This window comes from Syngnathus leptorhynchus, chromosome 9 (assembly GCF_054491065.1).
Source record: "Syngnathus leptorhynchus isolate UIUO chromosome 9, UIUO_Slep, whole genome shotgun sequence".
Classification (NCBI taxonomy): Eukaryota; Metazoa; Chordata; class Actinopteri; order Syngnathiformes; family Syngnathidae; genus Syngnathus; species Syngnathus leptorhynchus.
The window spans coordinates 8563738-8581368 of record NC_141203.1 but is presented as its reverse complement, the minus strand read 5'-3'; the positions used below and the strand labels follow the sequence as shown (position 1 = coordinate 8581368).

At 44.3% G+C, this 17631-nt stretch overlaps 4 protein-coding genes and 1 long non-coding RNA gene across 9 annotated transcripts; 3 read left to right on the top strand and 2 right to left on the bottom strand.

Moving 5' to 3' along the window:
• Positions 1 to 128: 128 nt before the first annotated feature.
• On the top strand, positions 129 to 3211 carry LOC147051002 (uncharacterized). 2 transcript variants are annotated; one of them, XM_085920576.1, is made up of 2 exons: positions 129 to 279; positions 1130 to 3211. In XM_085920576.1, exon 2 carries the CDS (start codon positions 1138 to 1140, stop codon positions 2107 to 2109), a length of 972 nt encoding a protein of 323 aa, XP_085776702.1. In that variant the 5' UTR covers positions 129 to 279; positions 1130 to 1137; the 3' UTR covers positions 2110 to 3211. The 2 variants fall into 2 exon arrangements, with proteins under 2 accessions (XP_085776702.1, XP_085776703.1); XM_085920577.1 differs by having other exon boundaries at positions 222 to 279; positions 1086 to 3211.
• On the bottom strand, positions 749 to 5743 carry prmt2 (protein arginine methyltransferase 2). 2 transcript variants are annotated; one of them, XM_085920572.1, is made up of 9 exons: positions 5498 to 5743; positions 5031 to 5228; positions 4788 to 4949; positions 4492 to 4656; positions 4220 to 4395; positions 3838 to 3967; positions 3614 to 3750; positions 2845 to 3019; positions 749 to 2759 (listed from the first exon to the last, which is right to left on the bottom strand). In XM_085920572.1, the coding sequence occupies exons 1-9, from the start codon at positions 5576 to 5578 to the stop codon at positions 2727 to 2729; spliced, it is 1257 nt and encodes a 418-aa protein (XP_085776698.1). In that variant the 5' UTR covers positions 5579 to 5743; the 3' UTR covers positions 749 to 2726. The 2 variants fall into 2 exon arrangements, with proteins under 2 accessions (XP_085776698.1, XP_085776699.1); XM_085920573.1 differs by having other exon boundaries at positions 755 to 2759; positions 5031 to 5225; positions 5498 to 5742.
• On the top strand, positions 4980 to 8234 carry LOC147051000 (uncharacterized). The gene is made up of 3 exons (XR_015067266.1): positions 4980 to 5178; positions 7010 to 7068; positions 7161 to 8234. It is a non-coding gene; the product is annotated as an uncharacterized LOC147051000 (long non-coding RNA).
• On the bottom strand, positions 6229 to 8662 carry ercc1 (excision repair cross-complementation group 1). 2 transcript variants are annotated; one of them, XM_085920574.1, is made up of 9 exons: positions 8432 to 8662; positions 7826 to 8206; positions 7538 to 7641; positions 7350 to 7449; positions 7182 to 7258; positions 6932 to 7031; positions 6714 to 6785; positions 6553 to 6621; positions 6229 to 6456 (listed from the first exon to the last, which is right to left on the bottom strand). In XM_085920574.1, the coding sequence occupies exons 1-9, from the start codon at positions 8531 to 8533 to the stop codon at positions 6391 to 6393; spliced, it is 1071 nt and encodes a 356-aa protein (XP_085776700.1). In that variant the 5' UTR covers positions 8534 to 8662; the 3' UTR covers positions 6229 to 6390. The 2 variants fall into 2 exon arrangements, with proteins under 2 accessions (XP_085776700.1, XP_085776701.1); XM_085920575.1 differs by having other exon boundaries at positions 6230 to 6456; positions 8279 to 8610.
• Positions 8663 to 9021: 359 nt separating this feature from the next.
• sona (SON DNA and RNA binding protein a) lies at positions 9022 to 17391 on the top strand. 2 transcript variants are annotated; one of them, XM_085920762.1, is made up of 10 exons: positions 9022 to 9187; positions 10362 to 10447; positions 10576 to 10780; positions 11071 to 11129; positions 11421 to 13622; positions 13694 to 14078; positions 14736 to 15262; positions 15353 to 15831; positions 15901 to 15985; positions 16269 to 17391. In XM_085920762.1, the coding sequence occupies exons 2-9, from the start codon at positions 10420 to 10422 to the stop codon at positions 15973 to 15975; spliced, it is 3960 nt and encodes a 1319-aa protein (XP_085776888.1). In that variant the 5' UTR covers positions 9022 to 9187; positions 10362 to 10419; the 3' UTR covers positions 15976 to 15985; positions 16269 to 17391. The 2 variants fall into 2 exon arrangements, with proteins under 2 accessions (XP_085776888.1, XP_085776889.1); XM_085920763.1 differs by having other exon boundaries at positions 16211 to 17391.
• Positions 17392 to 17631: the final 240 nt, after the last annotated feature.

The window sequence follows — 17631 nt, the reverse complement described above, 5'->3', positions numbered from 1 at the left end:
GATGAAATTAACTTTAAAGTGTTAATTGTCTTATTCCCCCCCCCCCCTATTTTTCATGTTTTAAATATTTTGAAAGATCAATCAATCGATCAATCAATTTACTTTTTCATTAAAGATTGTTGAAACGGACTCGCCAATTCCACAAGACTCGTCTACCTCCAGCCTGCAGATGGTGCTGTTTCCTTGCGTGTATATATATGTTACATACCACGTGACTCACTCTATCTCCCTCTGGTGTCGCAAGACAGCCCAACACTTCCCTGTCCCTCTTTGAAACTGGTATGTAAAGACAATGCTCGTTTAGACGCTTATTGATGTTAAGATGATACCTTTTAGCACAAGCTAGCAAGTCTTTTTTTGTTTTTTGTTTTTCCGAGGGCTTCACATTGATTACACCCTGTTGTTCTTGAGATAAGGACACGGTGCATGAATTATACAGTGTGTATCCATGCTCAGTCGCGAGTCACTTAATTAGGTACACCCACGCCATCCAAATTAGACCCAAAGGCATTCACTAAGCTAACGATGGCGCATTTTAAAGTTTTAATGAGAGAAGACGTTTTTTATTGAGTGTGTATATGACAGTAGTGGTGGAAGTATTCTGCTGCTACTCATGCTTTGTCCTAATTTAGGTCAGCGGTGAGATAGAACCTAACCAAGCTAACTTCTGGTGTATGAGGTGGTGTTTATTCTGGACTCGTCACCAGGCGATGGTTTCAATAGGAACCTTTTAGAGCAGATTCAGTCTCTACTGTAGTAACATTGGACAACATGGGACACAATTTGGTTCTAAATTTAATTTCAAATGGAATTAGAAAATCTTGATGAGTCTTTAAACTTGCCTCAAAATATAGGAACCCTGAACAAACATGAAGTAGACAATTTGTTCTAGTGGGCCACAAAATATGACGTGCTTTGAGTTTTGAGTTTTACTCAGTGAACCCAGGATCCATGTTTTTGAAATGTGGGAAGATGCCCCTGCAAGCAGAGGGCAAACATGTAAACTGGGCTTTGGACCCTTGAAACTCAGCACTGTGATCCACATGTGCTAATCAGTAACCCAAATCCTGTTGTGTATGTGTGAGGGTGGTTTTTGAGTGTGAACCAAAAGTGTGTCTGCTGTTTGTAGACAGCACTATGCAGGAGAAATGCAGCCCAGAAGATCAGCAGCAGAAGCAGCAATGCTCCGAGTGTGGAAGCAGGTTACCTCTCCCCGAATCAGACCAAACCAAGCAGATGGACAATCTTGACGGCGCACTTGGGTGTCCGTCCTGCCAAGGCGGCGGCGGCCCCCCTGGCGAAGGACATTCTCAGGGCAGCATCCGCATGGACCCTCACAGCTGCTCACTGTGTGGCAAAACCTTCATCTCTTCTGCCCACTTGACCCTCCACCTGGCCTCCCACAACAAGGAGCGGAGGTTCCAGTGCGCCACCTGCGGCAAGTACTTTCACCAGAACTCCCACCTGATGGCCCACGAGGCCATCCACAGCGGCAATAAGCCTTTTAAATGCCCCGACTGTGGCAAGAAATTTGGGCGGGCCGCGCATCTCAAGACTCACCAACGAATCCACACCGGCGAGAAACCCTTCAAGTGTTCCTACTGTGACAAAGCCTTCACGCAGAAGTCAGGCCTGCTCTCGCACATCCGCATGCACGCGGCCGAGCGAGCACACAAGTGTGATGAGCGCGGCGAGACTTTCAGCTCTCTGCCGCCGCTGCTGCTTTCTCATAAGGCCGAAGAATCGGCTCAGTGGGCGAGAGCGGCACCTGTGTCCGCGCCTCAGCCCGACTCCCATGGAGTGGACCTTAAGTGTGGCGTCTGCTGCCGCACCTTCATAAGGTCGTCTTACATCAGACTGCACGTCCGCCTCAAAAAGGGGCTGCGACCTTATCACTGCAAAGTGTGCAACAAGACCTTTGCCAAGATGGAAACGTTTATCAATCACTGCGATAAACATTTGAGGCAGAAAGGGGAAAAAAGGGACGATGACAGTGTGGTGAAACCTCCATTGTTCATCCCGCTCTCAAAGCCGCCGCGACACCCGGAGGCCGCTCAGGCGGCATCCACCGAGATCACCGCGGGCTCTGAGGTCAAAACAGATTTTTGATCAGGAGGTTACTGTATTTCCATAAAAATTGGAATATCGTGGAAAGCCTCATTTATTTCTGTAGTTCAATTCACAAAGTCAAAAATTTGCAGTTTATTTATTTTTTTTAAATTGACTACGGAAATAAATGATTTTTTTTCAATAATTGGGTTAATTGAGATGCAAATGTTGACAACCATTCCCAATGCTCATTGAAACCTGTGGACAATTTCCTCTTACATGTTTGTGGAATACCTGAGGAAAACCCACACAAGGAGAAGAACACGAAAGATCAAGGAAGACATGCTAATTGCTAGCAACCCCCAAGATGCATGTTGAATTAGTATTGAACTGAATTGTTCCACTTAGAAATAAATTATTGAGATTGATTGGACTGAACGGATGGTGTTCACCTTTTCAGGTTCTGCTATTCCAGTCGTAGGCGTTTGAAAGACTCTTCAGACGTGTTTAAAAATGGACTTTGAAGATTTTGTCATTCGTGCTTGTGGTAAAATCCAGATTGTCAATGGAAAAAGTCCATACTCTGTGTGTTGAGAAACTCTTCCTCTTAATGAATGCTGATTCCAAAGCCCCCAGAAACTCAGCAGGCCAGCATTGTGCCAGATGCCGAGAAGCTCTCAGCGCCACATAGGGAAGCTCTTCGTACCGGCCTGTAGGTCATAAAAAGGGAAGCACATCATCGTATAGCTCCACTGTCATATTGTAACGATCCTACATTGTAGAAGACAGATTTACCTGGCAGGTGGCCGCCTCCTGCGCGAGGCAGCTGATGTCCCAGTGGAGGGTGACAGTCAAGTGGCGCCTCCACACGGGGTTTCTTCGGAGAGTAATGGTTCCGCCAATGCGGCTCGCGGCATGCACACTGATGGGCTCGTCCAGCATGAACAGAGTCTGCTTCCAATGCGTCGGCCTGGAGCCAAGACGTAATTGAAGAAGTAAGGTCACTTAAAAGTCACTTATGAGTGTTTGGTTTTGTTGGAAGTATTGTTTGTTAACGGGTAAGATAAAACACATATTGTGCTTTGTTTAACACGACTGCTTGGTAAAATTAGATCGTGCAATGTAATTGATATTTAAAAAAATAATTAAAGTATTGCTTAAACTGATCAGCCAGACATGTTCTTAAAATAAATATTTAATAGCAGTATACATTGTAGGGTTGTCACAATTGAATTTTTTAAAAATCGAATATTAGCATTGGTGTATTATAAACATTTTTTCCAGATTACTGTTTATTAACCAATCATTTTTGATCTGGTATTATTTAGTGATTTAAAAAATGCAGCAAAACAACAGCAACAAAACAAAATAATTCCTCGATTATTAAAATGCGAGATAATTAATCGATTTGTTGTCGATTAATCGATGACTTTTGACACCTCTGATGTAGTTTGTTCACCCCCGCTTGAAATGCTTATTGGCTTATTTCCTCCCACCCAATTATGGATTGCAATTCGACAGTTTTGCTTTAAATGGCAACGGTAAATAGATGGATGTGTCCTACTCTGCGTCAGGTCCGGTGTTGAGTTCCACTGTTGCACCGCCTTCCTCCAAGCTCTTGAAGTAAACACTAAACCAGGCAGTGAAGCCGTGGAACACGCCAGCTTTTTCCACTTGGAACTGAAACTCGCCTTGCATTTCCTTAGAAATGATAAAGCACGTTACAAAAGGCGTTTCGGTTGGGACTACTGTAGGAATAAAAGATGGTTGGCTGGATGGATGATCTACCTCCAGGTCTGCCACCTGCAGTGTGTGCATGTCCAAGCAGATGACGTCGGCAGGAGAGGCGAGGCGATCGCCCGGCTCCATCAAGTGGCTGAACTTTGGCTTGCTGAAGAACTCCTGCAGTGCGAGAGGCCTTGCGGAAAGAAGGCGCGACGTCATTTGTAAGTTGTGCTATTCAAATAAACACTGCACTGAAGATCAGGAAGAGAAGAAAATGTTATGGTGCATGCATTTATAGTTTCTGCTCAAAATGTATGAGGTGTGTAAAAAAAAAAAAAAAAGGTTCCACAACTGGTGTCACCAAACATTCTGTGTCAGCTTGGCTTATCTCGGCCTACGCAGGTTTCCTCCCACGTTGTGAGGTTATATCTGATGTGTCTCTCACTGAAGCGGGGTGAAGTCCAAGCCGTAGGGTTTTTCCCAGAAGGCCATTTTCTCGGCGTAGTATCTGTGAGCTTGGCAAGGCACCAAGGTGAGAGCTGCGGACGAGGGCCACATCGTGCCACCTTCCCTCAGCCAGCGGTCCCTGGCCAGCAGGACGGACTCCACCATGAACTCAAACTAGATCAAAAAGGAAGGAGATAAGGTAAATGCTGAGATTCAGCCAGGTTGGCGGTATTTGTGTTCCCTGCTTTAAAAAGACATTCTGATTCTTACGAGCAAACAGTTGCCCATCCACTCAGACACCAGGACGTCCACCTGCTCAGGTAGCTGGATCTCTTCGGCTCGTCCCTGGAGCACCGTGATCACCTGCTCACACTCATTCTGCTTCACCAGCTTCTTGGTGTGCTCCACCATTGAGCTGGCCTCCACAGCATACACCTGCAACAGTTCAACGGCCATAAATGCTTCTGGTGTTTGCTGGAAAAATGTCTATTTTTTTGCAATTCACGACAAGTCTCGTCCCTCCTTCTACTTGTCAAGTGTCTACAGGGGGTGCTGTGTTCTCTCACCACTGCCGGTTGTGCCAGCTGAGCGCAGAACAGACTCATGATGCCCGTCCCGCAGCCGAGGTCCATCACCACCTTCCCGTGCAGAGAAGTGCTGTTGTTGACGATGACCCGCCTGTACGTCTCCGTGCGGCTCTTGTCTGACAACATCTCCAAGTGAAGATTCTGGTATAGTAGAATACATTTCCCAAATTATTGTGCATAGAAATGGATCTAATAACACTAAAGTAAACCAAAAAGGCTAACCAGTTCTCCGTAAGTAAAATAGTACTCCTCATCCTGCCAGGCATCCTCTTCCTCTTCTTCTTCTTCTTCTTCAGTGGTTCCCTGGCGGAGGTAGGTGGCAGGGACGTAACCAAAGACCCCTCGTTGCTCAGCCCACCACCACTCTGAGGTAATCTTGGCATGGACAATCAGTCGCTCTCCTTTGCTGATACTAAGCTGCTGAACAATCAGGGATACAAGTTTAAAACTGAATGTGATTCTAAACTTTCACATCCATTTTCTATAGCCTCTGATCATTTAGTATGATTGGGGTGAGCTGGAGCCTATCTCAGTGAAAGGAACTCTATTAGCACGTCATGGCATGAGTAATAATAATAATTGGGGGGGGGGGGGATTAAAATCCATTCTGCAATTTTCGTACTCGTAGTTTGCTCTATGATATAATTGAAACACATAACACAGTAATTTTGGACATTCAGATAGATAACCTCTTGACTGCAGCGCCCAGTAAAGCTCCAAAGAACAACATACTCCTCAGGCGGCACCAGATCCTCCAGTTGATCCTCCATCTTTACAAAAGCGAATGTTAATGCTGCTCTCAGAAGCTAATGCATGTTTAATTACATTTTGGTTACAACATGTCGTAACGTAGTTCAGTTGAGCTGGAACCAGCGTCAATGGAAAAATGACTGAAAAACACAACTTTTGTGAGCACTTCCTGCTGTTTACGTCACGCATGTTGCGTTCATAGACAATCGGAAATAACGCCAAATGTCAATTTGCATTTACCAATGGCGCTATGATTCAAAAGTTTTGAACACAAACACATATGTATATATATATACGTGTATATATATATATACATATATATATGTGTGTGTGTGTGTATTCGGACGGGTGAATCAAATCATGCGGTAGTCTATCACTTACTTAACCAAACGCAATAGTATAATAATTACCGTAAACGCTTGTAGAAAAATAAAAAACGCATTCAAAATGGCAAATGAACTAAATTGCAAGTTTCCCCTTTCTGTAACTAAATACAGCAATCACAATACTACCTTAATATCAACATGTTATACTTTGTATCATGTTTTATTGTCTTTTCTCATTGTTTATGCAGAAATGTATCTTTAGCTACTGGATAGTGCAGGTGAGCATTTAACTTAACAATGAGGAGCGAGTACCATGATTCCTCTATACTTAAAATCACAATTTCAGGAACATTTTACAATATTTATTGGCATTTCAAGAATGATTCAATAATATTATCACATGACAATATTTATTAATTATAAACAGCACTGTGAAGGACAAAAAAAAGTCTGTTTCTTTTCAAGTTAGCCGTCTCATGATGCCACATACTGCAGATTCCGAATCCTCAACTGTTAGACTTTGTCTTGGATTTTAGGAAAGGTTTATGAAGCACATCATAAAGACGTCTTGCCTGCAAACACAAAATGACAAGAGTAACTAAATTGGCATTCTTTTCTTTTTTTTTGGGGGGGGGGAATGATCTGGTAATATGCATGTTTCCCTTCACCTTTTGTGGACCAAGGCCTGGACAGAGAACCAGGTCTTCTTTCGAAGCACTGATGATTCCTTCCAAAGACTGTAATTGAAAAAACAAAAATAGATCAAAGAATTACTAACAGACAAAAGTCAACATTTCAGTTGTAGTGACAAAGATTAAGAGGGACTCACAGAGAAGGTTGAAAGTAACGTCATAGCATCTGTCTTGTTTATGGACTTCACAGTGGTCAGGCAGTCCGTCACCTTCAAAACATCAAAACAAATGTATATTTGGTGACATTCTTAAAAATAACAAGGATGTGACTATATTGCACAAAGCTGAGATGTGTTATTGCTATAAAATTGACACAAAGCACATCACACCTTAAAAACTTCATTGACAAGATTACCTTTGACAAATAATTTTTTTCAACTTGCTCTTTCAAAAGATCTGCTGGTTTCTTCTCATAGGACTTGTATGTTTCCAGGTAACGTCCCGCCTCCTCTGGACTGCCAGTTCATCAAAAATAAATAAATAATATTCAATGTAAATAATAAATGTCTAAGTATAACAATTATGTTGATGTCTTTATGTTGATGTGTCACGTAGACACATTGTTTATATTATTTGTCTTCTAGGCAATCAATCGCAGGACTTGCCTCCATGCCAAAATGAGAGTGCAGTCAGCCATGATGCAGATTCGAGCCAGCTCCTTCAATGCATGATGGGGGTCTTTCTGTGAGGGACAGCCCCAACAATACATGTCACAAAAATACAATGGATGCTTCAAAACGTTTCCATTGAAAATTATGACACTTTATACTCACCACATCCACTTGAACAAGTAAAACTCGAAGGGTGAAGCTTTGTCCAAGCTGCTTAAGTCGCTCATGGATATAGTTTGGATTCAGATTGTGATATCTCAAACTTTGCGCCAGTTGAAAAAAAAAATACAAAAAAATCAGGTGTATAGCAGCTATTTCACAGAATTTACTAGGTAGGCGCAAACTTCTACCTGAGAAAGAGAGCACAAGTTGTCTGGCCTAAGACATAGTCTGGCACCACTTCTCCAAACTCCCATGGGACACTCCTCACAAACTTCAAAATGGGATTCCCCCTCTGTAAGCATAAAACGAATTACAGTATGTTCGGGAACAGGGTATTCAAATTGACTTCAACTTGAAAAAAAAAAAGCCTTTAAAGTGACATACAATGGAAAATAGTGTTTAGTGTTAACTTCTGATAAGCGCCAATTATTTGATTGCAATGTAGAGATGAATTTAATATTCCTTCCGGCGCTTACCTGTCTGGAACTGACAATGATGCTACTCCCGGATCCTGTGGGTTTTGGACCGAGGCTTGGACAATTGATTTCTCTCTGACCACTGGGTCCGGACCCCCAAGTCTCCTCGTTCTTTGTCACCTCATCACCGCCACTTGGTCCTAACACGGGGGGCAGTGGGTCAGGCTCGCTTTGCCTTAGACAGGTAGTGGTGGTAGTTCCATCAATTTTAGATGTAGACATTTCAGACGACCCATCACATCGAGGAACTGCAGACCCTTGAGCTTGAGCTTTGATTATATATTGTGCATACGACAAAGGCTGGGTCTCCTTTCCTGGGGATGCGCTTGCATTGCTTTTGCTTTGTCCCACTGTTACTGATGCTTGAAAGTGAGGCTTTGGCTGAAAAACAAACATGTCTTGTTTTAAATGATTAACCCAAATACAGACGAAAAATCTGATATCATCGCTTACTGGTGTTCTCTCTTTAGTAAAGGCAGAATCGTCCAAATCGATATTAAACCTCTTCTTCATGACTCAGCGAGGGATGTTTGAACAATGCACGAACAAAAATAACTTGGCAAAAATCCTTTACAGTAAAAAGTCTCAAACTGTAAGAATGCTAACCTTTTCTACGTTGATGAGTAGAGTGTGCGAATTACATGGAACAGCACACGATATGCACTGGACTGACGATTGGAAGCTTCCATTAGGTGCATGTTCTAACATTTCAAGTAAGAAAAAAAATACATATATTCCACAGGGTTTTGCAATGCAGATGGCTTTTATTCAACTCAAACTACTTCGCCAGACACATATGCACTTCCTTGTTCCAAATAACTCCTCCCCTCTACGGTGCTTCTGGGTGATGTAGTGCTATTTGTTTTCCATAGCCTAAACCGCCATAGCTCACAATTGAACGTTTCCTTGTGGAATAAGAATTTATATGTATACAAGCAAACTTTGCGTTTTTATTTGTTTCATTGTTGATACGCTCGTATTGAATTTTGTGGAGGCCAGCAGCACCTATCATCGCTAACACGTGAAAGTAATCCATCCATCCATCCATCCATCCATCCATCCATCCATCCATCCATCCATCCATCCATCCATCCATCCATCCATCCATCCATTCATTCATTCATTCATTCATTTATTCATCCGTCCATCTATCGTCAGCGCCGGGAGTTGCCCCGGTAACTGTGACGCTGCCACTCAACGCGCGCAGCACTGCATGCTGGGATACCTTCCTGTCATGGCGGAAGAGTTAGCTGGCTAACGTTGTCGGTACGCGATTGTTCGGCTTCGCACGTTTTGGAAACTACGACCGCAGCCCTTGAAAAAAAATCTACTCTTCCGCTTGTGCCTCCAAACTTACACAGGGTAAATATGCGTTACAAAAACTTGGCAAATGTGATCAAGTAACCAACTCGCTTTGTTGAAACGAGTCATAGCTACTAGCAAAAATGGACTTAGCACTAGGTTGTTAAACAACTACGAGCATGCTAACCAAGATAGCTGTTTTAGCTGGACGGGTAGGTTGTGAATGGCACCGGAGGCCGCTGTTGTGTAGCATCCTGTTTATTTCATTATAGCTACATATGAAAGATAATTATAAGCCACGTAAGCAAACAAGTCGCCATTTTTGTGGAAATAATATGTATATAACTCTTTTAAAGATCCGATAGCAGCGTGACCTCCGATGATTTTTGAATGAATGTTAAAGCTAGCATACAGCCACGCAGGCCCGCTGGCGATTAGTAACTTGTGAACTGAGTTGCTTTTGTAAACTTAGTGAGAATTGTCGTTTTCCCAGCAAACCTTGCTCGACCTGTGCATATGTTAGCACTCCGAATCAACGAAATGTGTGCTGATGTGTCTGGTTTATGACACAAATTCAGCGTCAAAATTGCACGTCGTGGTTTGGCTGGGAGCGCGGCAACGTTAACTTGACGTTCTTGTCTTAGGCTTAAGTCGATCAGACAGATTTTTTTTAAGTGAGTGTGATCAAGTGCCACTTTTGTAATATTGAAGAGTTCTTAAGGTACGGTTAGAATAGAGTTTTGCAGTAATTAGATTAGCGGATCAGGATGGGATGGATACTGTTCATCAATCCGTTCTCTCAGTTGCTTTTTTTCATTTTTAATCTTAATTGGAGTCAACTTGTGTTAATTTTTACAGACTTTTAAATGTACACGCTGTGGTAAATATGAAATGGTTTATAAAATAGTAGCATTTAGCCATTATGTGATGTGATGGATTAATCCTTGACACTTGTAATAGCATTACCCCAAAGCATTTTTCTCTGTCATTAATTTATGTCCATTATATGAGTTGAGTGAAGACAGTAGAATTCTTCTTGGATGTTGGAGACATAAAATTCGAAATGATCAAAGGTGAAACATCTTCACCAATCAAGATGGGTGCAGTTACCTTGAGTTAACTGTAGAATTAGTACATGTGGTGCAGGTCCAGACAGAAATGAACTTTTTACTTGTTTTTTGGGCTAAAATTATCTGATAAAACCCCAAGTGATAGTTTGTTGATTCTTCCCCAGTGACGCCACCACTCTACATTAAGAGGATCCTTTACGACAGCCTTCGCAGCAGATCGAAATGGAGTGTGCAGTGGACATTCCAGCCGGTAAGTGGTTGTGAGGGTACAATCATTCCCGCGCTGTCTTCTTTCCACGTTTGTTCATAAAATTACATTGTGTAAATATTTGAGTATACTTTGTTTGCATAACATGAAATTCCGGTTGTCATGTTCAGGCGAAGATGAGACAAAGGAAAAAGATGACGTGAATTGCACTGATGGGACTGAACAGCCCCATAAGAAAAACAAGAAGCACAAAAAGCACAAGAACAAGAAGAAGAAAAAGAAAAGGAAGAATGAAAAGGAAAGCAGCTCGGAGTCTGGTGCTGACTCTGATACCGAGACTTCTCCTCAGAAACCTGTCCGGACGACTAGAGCCAGGTCAGAAGAAGTTGTACTTATTCTTTGCGAACACACCCTTTTCCACCCATCAATTAAAAGCATAATGCATTGGGAAGAAAATCAAATGCATATATGAAGAAAAAAAAGAACTTAATGAATTAATTCTTAGGTGCTGCCAATTACAATCTTGAGATGCAGCTCCAAAAATTATTGCTCCTGGTATCCAACTCAAAGTTGTACCTCCTGTATTAATTAGCTACCAAAGTTAACATTTGTGTGTTGCTCATTTTGTGAGCAATTTCTGAACCTACTTGCCCTTGTTTTTGCAGTGCAAGGCTGGCAGCAAAAACTGGAGATCTTGCTGAGCAGAAGGAAGAGACTAAAACAGGTAGGACACTCATCATAATTATATATATATATATATATATATATATATATATATATATATATATATATATATATATATATATATATATATATATATATAATTACCTATATATACGTGTGTGTGTGTGTGTGTGTGTGTGTGTGTGTGTGTGTGTGTGTGTGTGTAATTATTAATTATATGAATTTTGCTTATTATATGCTTAATTATATATAATTATATATATATATATTTCTAATGCAAAACCAACAATAAAAGAATAGAATAAAAATAGATCATTAATTGTCTTGTCAGATTGTGTGGACAAGGAGGGAGATGCAAAATCTAAAAAACACAAAAGACACGCTGCTAAGAAGAAGAAAAAGAAGAAGAAGAAGGATGAAAAGAAATCACAATCTCGCTCCTCATCCGATAGCAGCTCCGGCTCAGGTTCTGAATCTGAAACGGAAGGCCGTGCAGGAATGGGCGATAGCAAATCTTCTCCGGCGGTAGCAGCTATCCAGCATGAGCCAGTGTCACTAATGTCAACACAGAACGACAAAGGGGATCAGAAAGATGTTCCCAATCTGCTGAATCCCGAAGCACTTGAAGAGAAGAAGCACTGCATAGCCGAAATGGATGTCCCGCAAAGTGCAGAGAAGACCACAACCGATAGTCAAACCAACGGACCAGAAAAAGATATCAAATCCTCATTGCCTAGCTTGGATGAGGTCACACAGACAGCACCAGTTCAGATGAAAGAGGAAACCAGTCTAGGAGATGGTACATTGGGTCACGCCAATGAACTTCCTGACATTATTCCTAAACAGGAAAATAATGCACCTAAAGATGAGCCAGTGCAAAAAGACGAATCCAGCTTAATGCAGCAGGCGACAGTAAAAGAGCCGGATTCACCCAGGCCAGCATCTCCTCTCCCTATGATGGGTCCTGATATTAAGCAGTCTGGGTCAAGACATAGTCGGTCACCATCACCAAGCCCCCCAAAGCAACAGAATGATGAGCAAACAGTAGTGGCAGCGGAAGAACCGCCAGAGAATCATTCGAGATCAGCCTCAAAGGACAAGTCATCTCCCACCCCTCAAAAAAATCTTCAGCTCTCGCGCTCCATCTCTCGCTCTCAGTCTCCTAGACCTAGGAAGAAGTCTGTCTCCCCGCGCTCCAAGTCTCCCAAGAGAGCTCGCCGTCGCTCGTGGTCCGGTTCTCGCTCACGTACACCGAGGAGGAAGTCGTTACGGTCACCGCGGAGGTCCAAGACACCCAAACGTCGGAGAAGCACGTCTTTGTCTCCGAGGCGACGCCGCAGTTCCCCATCCACAAAAAGAAGAGCCTCGAGATCGCCAAAACGCGGGTTACGCAGGTCGCGCTCTTTATCTCGGTCTCCAAGGAGAAGCCGGAGATCAAAGTCCCGCTCACGAGGGCGCTTAAGACGCTCCCGCACGCGCTCGCCCAGACGTGGTGGAGCGAGCGGGAGACGGTCGCGGTCTCGCTCTTTTGCCAGGGCCCGTCGCTCCAGATCTAGGCGCCCTTACCGCCGATCCAGGTCACGCTCCTTGGCAAAACGAACCGGTGGCAGGCGCTCAAGGAGTCGATCTTTGTCGCGTCACAGGAGATCGCCGCCTCCCAGAGCGCGCCGCTCACGCTCCAGATCTGTCCGCAGAAGCCGGCGGACTCGATCACGCTCCGTCACAACCTACAAACGGCAGCGGCGCTCTCGATCAAGGAGTCGCCGCAAACGGACCAAATCCCGAACGCCCATTTCTCGCTGGCGCTCCAAATCCAGGTCTCCGGTCCGAAGGCGTTCTCGTACCCCGGTCAGAAGGCGCTCTCGTTCCCCTGCCAGGAGAAAGCGCTCTCCGCCGCGGTCTAGCAAACGCTCGAGAACCCGCTCGTTGCCGAGAAGGCACAGGTCAAAGTCACCTTCGCCATTACTGAGCAGAAAGAAGTCCAAATCACCCAGGATCAGCGTCAGAAGGTCAAAGTCAAAATCTGTCTCTGTTGGCTTGCGCAGATCCAAGTCCAGATCCCGGTCTGAGTCAAGTAATAGACCGTCTGATAGGTCATCCCATGCCAGATCCGCCTCACCCGCTCCTGAGAAGGCGACTTCTTCTCCCCAGGCGGAGCAAGCATCTCCCAAAAAGATGGCATCCCCCGAAAAGATGGCACCTCCAGAAAGGATGGCACCTCCAGAAAGGATGGCACCTCCAGAAATTATGACTTCTCCAGAAAGGATGGCGTCCCCCGAAAGGATGGCGTCCCCCGAAAGGATGGCGTCCCCCGAAAGGATGGCGTCCCCCGAAAGGATGGCGTCCCCCGAAAGGATGGCGTCCCCCGAAAGGATGGCATCCCCAGAAAGGATGGCATCCCCAGAAAAGATGGCATCCCCTGAAAAGATGGCATCCCCAGAAAGGATGGCATCCCCCTTAAGGATGGCCTCCCCAGAAAAGATGGCCTCCCCAGAAAAGATGGCTCCAGTAGCTGAAACCCTTCCAATCTCAGGTGAGAGGAGCGTATTTTCAACTTTGATGATTTAGGTGTATTGGGGTTTGAATACCTTGTCTATATTACAGGTGGCTGGAGGCCTGTGCCCGCACTGGTGGCTTCCAGTTTTCCAGCTGTTACTTTGGTAGATGAAGTTCAGGAGCCGCCTCAAGCCCCCGATGCCCTCCCTGAAGAAGAGCAAGACGAACAGAGGGAGGAGGACAGCACGTGCCACGAACAGGATGTTTCGGGGACAGGGCCTGGCTCCCAAGAACCTGCCGATGAACCGGAGGGATCTGAATGTTCTGAAGGCTTAGATGAAGAAATGCAAAATGCGTCCCCACCTGGGAATATATTAGGAGAATCCCAGAAAAGCCCCTCGCACTCGGCGTCTCCAGGAAGGCAGAGTTTAGAGTGCTCGCCCGCACCCGCAGATCTCAGGGAACCTTCCCGCTCAGCTTCACCCCGAAAGAGGTTTGTGCTTTGTGCATGCAAGGAACACCGACATCACTTTGTCAATACAGTGAACAATTTGCAGTTCTTTCAATAATTAGTAATAAATAATAGGAATAAAAAATATCCCAATATGTATGTGTTAAAAAGTGATGAGTAAATAAAATAGTTCAAGTGGCATAATATTAAAGTAATAATACTTCCAATAATTTTAAGATTACTCTTACATGTGTAATTTGATTACCGGTTTTCCCCTTTGAGCAGAATAGTTGCCCTTTTTTTTATTTTTTTTAAATTCTGAATATGTATGCCTGAGAGTGATGCATTTCAAATGAGATGGTAATGTCTTCATACGTTATGGAGGGGAGGAGCTAAATTTTGCCAAAGTTGTTTAAGGAGCATCTTCTCTGCGTATGTTTTTGCTTTCAAGTCAAGCCATTTAGTCTTAAGTGAAATCCGAGTTTGAAATGGTATTTAAGTGCTTTGGGATAATAATTTTCAAAGTATGTGAATACTTTGAACTGATTATGTAGACAATTTGGAAAAATACTGTTTCTTTTTTTCCCAGTAAGGTTGTGTGTCGTGTGTCCCCCCATAGTGGGGGCTTGATATATTGAATCAAGTTATAAGCACGAACCACATCATAATGTATGTAATCACTGTCATCATTGTCTTCAGATCCAAGTCTCCAGCAAGGAAAAGAGAATCTGTTTCACCATCCGAAAAAAAGAAGCGCCGTTCAAAGTCTCGCAGTCCCGGCCGCCGCAGAAAATCCAGCCCTTCTCGTTCCAGCACACGACGCAAGCGATCCCGTTCCAAGTCTCGGACCAGGGTGCGCCGATCCAAGTCCCGTTCTCCAGTGCGCAAGAGGCGCTCCCGCTCGCCCAACGCCAGGGGGAGGAAAAGATCCAAGTCCGCCGACAGGAACAAACGATCTCGGAGCCGATCCACCGGCCGCAAGAAAAGGTCGAGGTCGGGAGACAGGGGTCGCAGGTCCAGGTCTCGTTCCGCCGACCGAAGACGCCGGTCAAGATCCCGAGGTCGAGGGAAGCGCCCGGTATTTCGCAGTCGCTCATTTGATCGAAGGGATAGGTGGAAAAGGGAGCCCAGCCACTCTCCCGTTCTGATTCTCCGCAAACAGCGCCGCTCAGGGTCGCGCACACGACGCAGCGCCAGCAAGTCGCCTCCGAGGCTCACTGACCTGGGTAAAAGTTTTTTACACGCTTACATCACAGGCACGCGACAATATAGGCGAGTGCTTACGTGATTTGTTTTGTCATCTCATTCCCGCCCAGATAAAGACCAGCTCCTGGAGATAGCCAAGGCCAACGCAGCTGCCATGTGTGCCAAAGCGGGCGTCCCCATCCCCGAGAGTCTGCGGCCAAAAGCGATCCTCCAGCTTCCCCTGCCAACGCCGTCCGCCGGCCCGCTCTCCCTCCCGCTGCCCTTACCCCTCCCCATGGGCATGGGGATGCCAAATATGCCCAACATGGGTCCAATGGGGCTGCCCGGTATTCCAGGAATGCCCAACATGTCCAACATCACCATGAGCGCCGCCATGGCAAGTATGACGGCGGCCACCATGACGGCTGCCCTCACCAACATGGGGGCCTTGGCGGCCATGCCCCCCCTCGCCCCTCTCCCCACCATCACAAACAAACCTCCCCCTTGTCTCGCACCACCAACCCCATCCCTGAACCTGGACCACATTGAGGAAGCAAAAAGGAAGGTCACTCAGCAAGCAAACATCCACACCATAAAGGAGCTGACGGAGGTAAAGGATGCTGCTTTTTATGCGCGTTGCGTTCGAGCACTCATAATCTGTTTTTCTGTTTTGGTCTAGAAATGTAAGATGATTGCCAATAGTAAGGAGGAGATGGCCGTCGCTAAACCTCACGTCTCCGATGACGAATACTAATTTCTTCAAGGTAAAGATGACAATCTTTATTTGACCTTTTTGGACACATTTCTCACTTTACGTTTTCTATTAGGGACAAGAATATTGAAAGATAATGGAGAAATTAATTGTTGCAAAAAAAAAGATTCCCCCAAATTGCTGTTTTACCCCAAAATGGCTCTCTGCTTTAGACTACAAATGAGTTGTAATGCTTTGTAAACTTTTCTAATTCTGATGCATTTTCTCCCCTTCTTAGGACCTGCACGGGAAAATCTGAACAACAATAAAAATGATATCCATTTTTTTTCTTTCAGGACAATATGCCCACTGTAGTTCTCATTCAAAGTCACGTCCCGTGACGGAGCCTCGGGCAAAAGACGAGCATCCTAGTTGCTTACAACTTTTCCCCACGTTGTTTCCACTCGCGTGGCTGGGTCATGTGATACCACTCAAGAAACTGGACACGGTAACTTCTCGTGTGCATGATTGTAAAGCTATCGTGTGAGTGTGTGTATATAGGGATTTTCACCAACATCCCCTCAGTGTTGCTGCTTGCTTGCTCAAGCAGTCACTGTTGTAAAGACTGAAACCAAACTTACCTAGTGGCGCCTTTTTTTGTCGTTTTTTTGTATCAGCTTAGTTCGTCTAAATTGGTTTTACTTAAGCTTTCTTAAAGAACTGTGTATAGTGGACACTGCTTCCTTGTTCTGCTGTATTCTTTAGTTTTTGCGTTTGCTTTTTTTTTTTTTTTTTTTTAAACCTTATTTCAGTTGATTTTCATGTGTGATTTGTTGACACCAGTTTGGGTATTGTTCAGTTGCAAAAATTGCGGGATAACCGAGAGAAGCGGATCGCACGGCGTGACATCTCCCTGTCAAAAAACACATCAAAATTCAATTAATTCTGCCCTGTTTGTGATTATATTTCTTTTAAAGTGGCAGCTAAATTTAACTCGGAGATGCACGCGCAGAGGAAATAATTCATCGTTTTACAAACTGCAGGACTAATTCGGAGTGATTTGCATTTGAAAAGCTTGAAACACCGCCAGCTTTGATTTCAACAGTGGATCAGACAATCACTTCCTTTTTTTTTTTTTTGGCGACCTATTAATGTCGCCCATAACCATCCAACTTTTATCCACGTCAATTTATTGCAGTTTAAAATGTGTAAGCTGCCATCCTCTCATGACCAAGGTTGTCTTAACTGTTGAAGATAATGCAGAGATATTTTTTTTTCTTCCTATTGTCTGCTTCTCGCTTCTCTATCAACACATGAATCTCCTTGAGGTGATCCTTTTCACTAGTTTAAAGACAGGAGGGGGGAAAAAAGAGGAACATGCATTTTAGGATTTTTTGGGGGGGGTGTTATTTGAAATAAAACATTGCTTGCTCTGTATATAAATGTGATAATGATTATTAAAAAGCTCATTGATCTGTACATATTCGTGTCCTGTGTGTTATGTTCTCACCATGTGACTGCATATTTAACATTGCAACCATTCAACTTGACTTCCAGTCATTTCTACTGCCATCTGGTGGTGAAATTGGAGAATGCCTGTCCAGTGTCCACCGGGCCATATAGCGAAGCCTCTGTCCTCGCATCATCCTTGGTTGTCGTGGTATAGGCAGATTGATTTAGCAGTATATGGCGAGGAGACTGTCTCACTAAAACGTTTTT

What these genes read in the sequence shown, in the direction of transcription:
- LOC147051002 (XM_085920576.1), top strand. Translation starts at nt 1,138, where the DNA reads ATGCAGGAGAAATGCAGCCCAGAAGATCAGCAGCAGAAGCAGCAATGC.
- prmt2 (XM_085920572.1), bottom strand. Translation starts at nt 5,578, where the DNA reads ATGGAGGATCAACTGGAGGATCTGGTGCCGCCTGAGGAGTATGTTGTT. An exon ending in TGCAGGTGGCAGACCTGGAG is followed by an intron (nt 3,751 to 3,837) that starts GTAGATCATCCA and finishes ATCATTTCTAAG; the next exon opens with GAAATGCAAGGCGAGTTTCA. An exon ending in AACACCGGACCTGACGCAGA is followed by an intron (nt 3,020 to 3,613) that starts GTAGGACACATC and finishes TCTTGGCTCCAG; the next exon opens with GCCGACGCATTGGAAGCAGA.
- ercc1 (XM_085920574.1), bottom strand. Translation starts at nt 8,533, where the DNA reads ATGTTAGAACATGCACCTAATGGAAGCTTCCAATCGTCAGTCCAGTGC. An exon ending in TCATTGTCAGTTCCAGACAG is followed by an intron (nt 7,642 to 7,825) that starts GTAAGCGCCGGA and finishes TTATGCTTACAG; the next exon opens with AGGGGGAATCCCATTTTGAA. An exon ending in AAAAAAATTATTTGTCAAAG is followed by an intron (nt 6,786 to 6,931) that starts GTAATCTTGTCA and finishes GATGTTTTGAAG; the next exon opens with GTGACGGACTGCCTGACCAC.
- sona (XM_085920762.1), top strand. Translation starts at nt 10,420, where the DNA reads ATGGAGTGTGCAGTGGACATTCCAGCCG. An exon ending in GAAGGAAGAGACTAAAACAG is followed by an intron (nt 11,130 to 11,420) that starts GTAGGACACTCA and finishes TTGTCTTGTCAG; the next exon opens with ATTGTGTGGACAAGGAGGGA. An exon ending in TCCGAGGCTCACTGACCTGG is followed by an intron (nt 15,263 to 15,352) that starts GTAAAAGTTTTT and finishes ATTCCCGCCCAG; the next exon opens with ATAAAGACCAGCTCCTGGAG.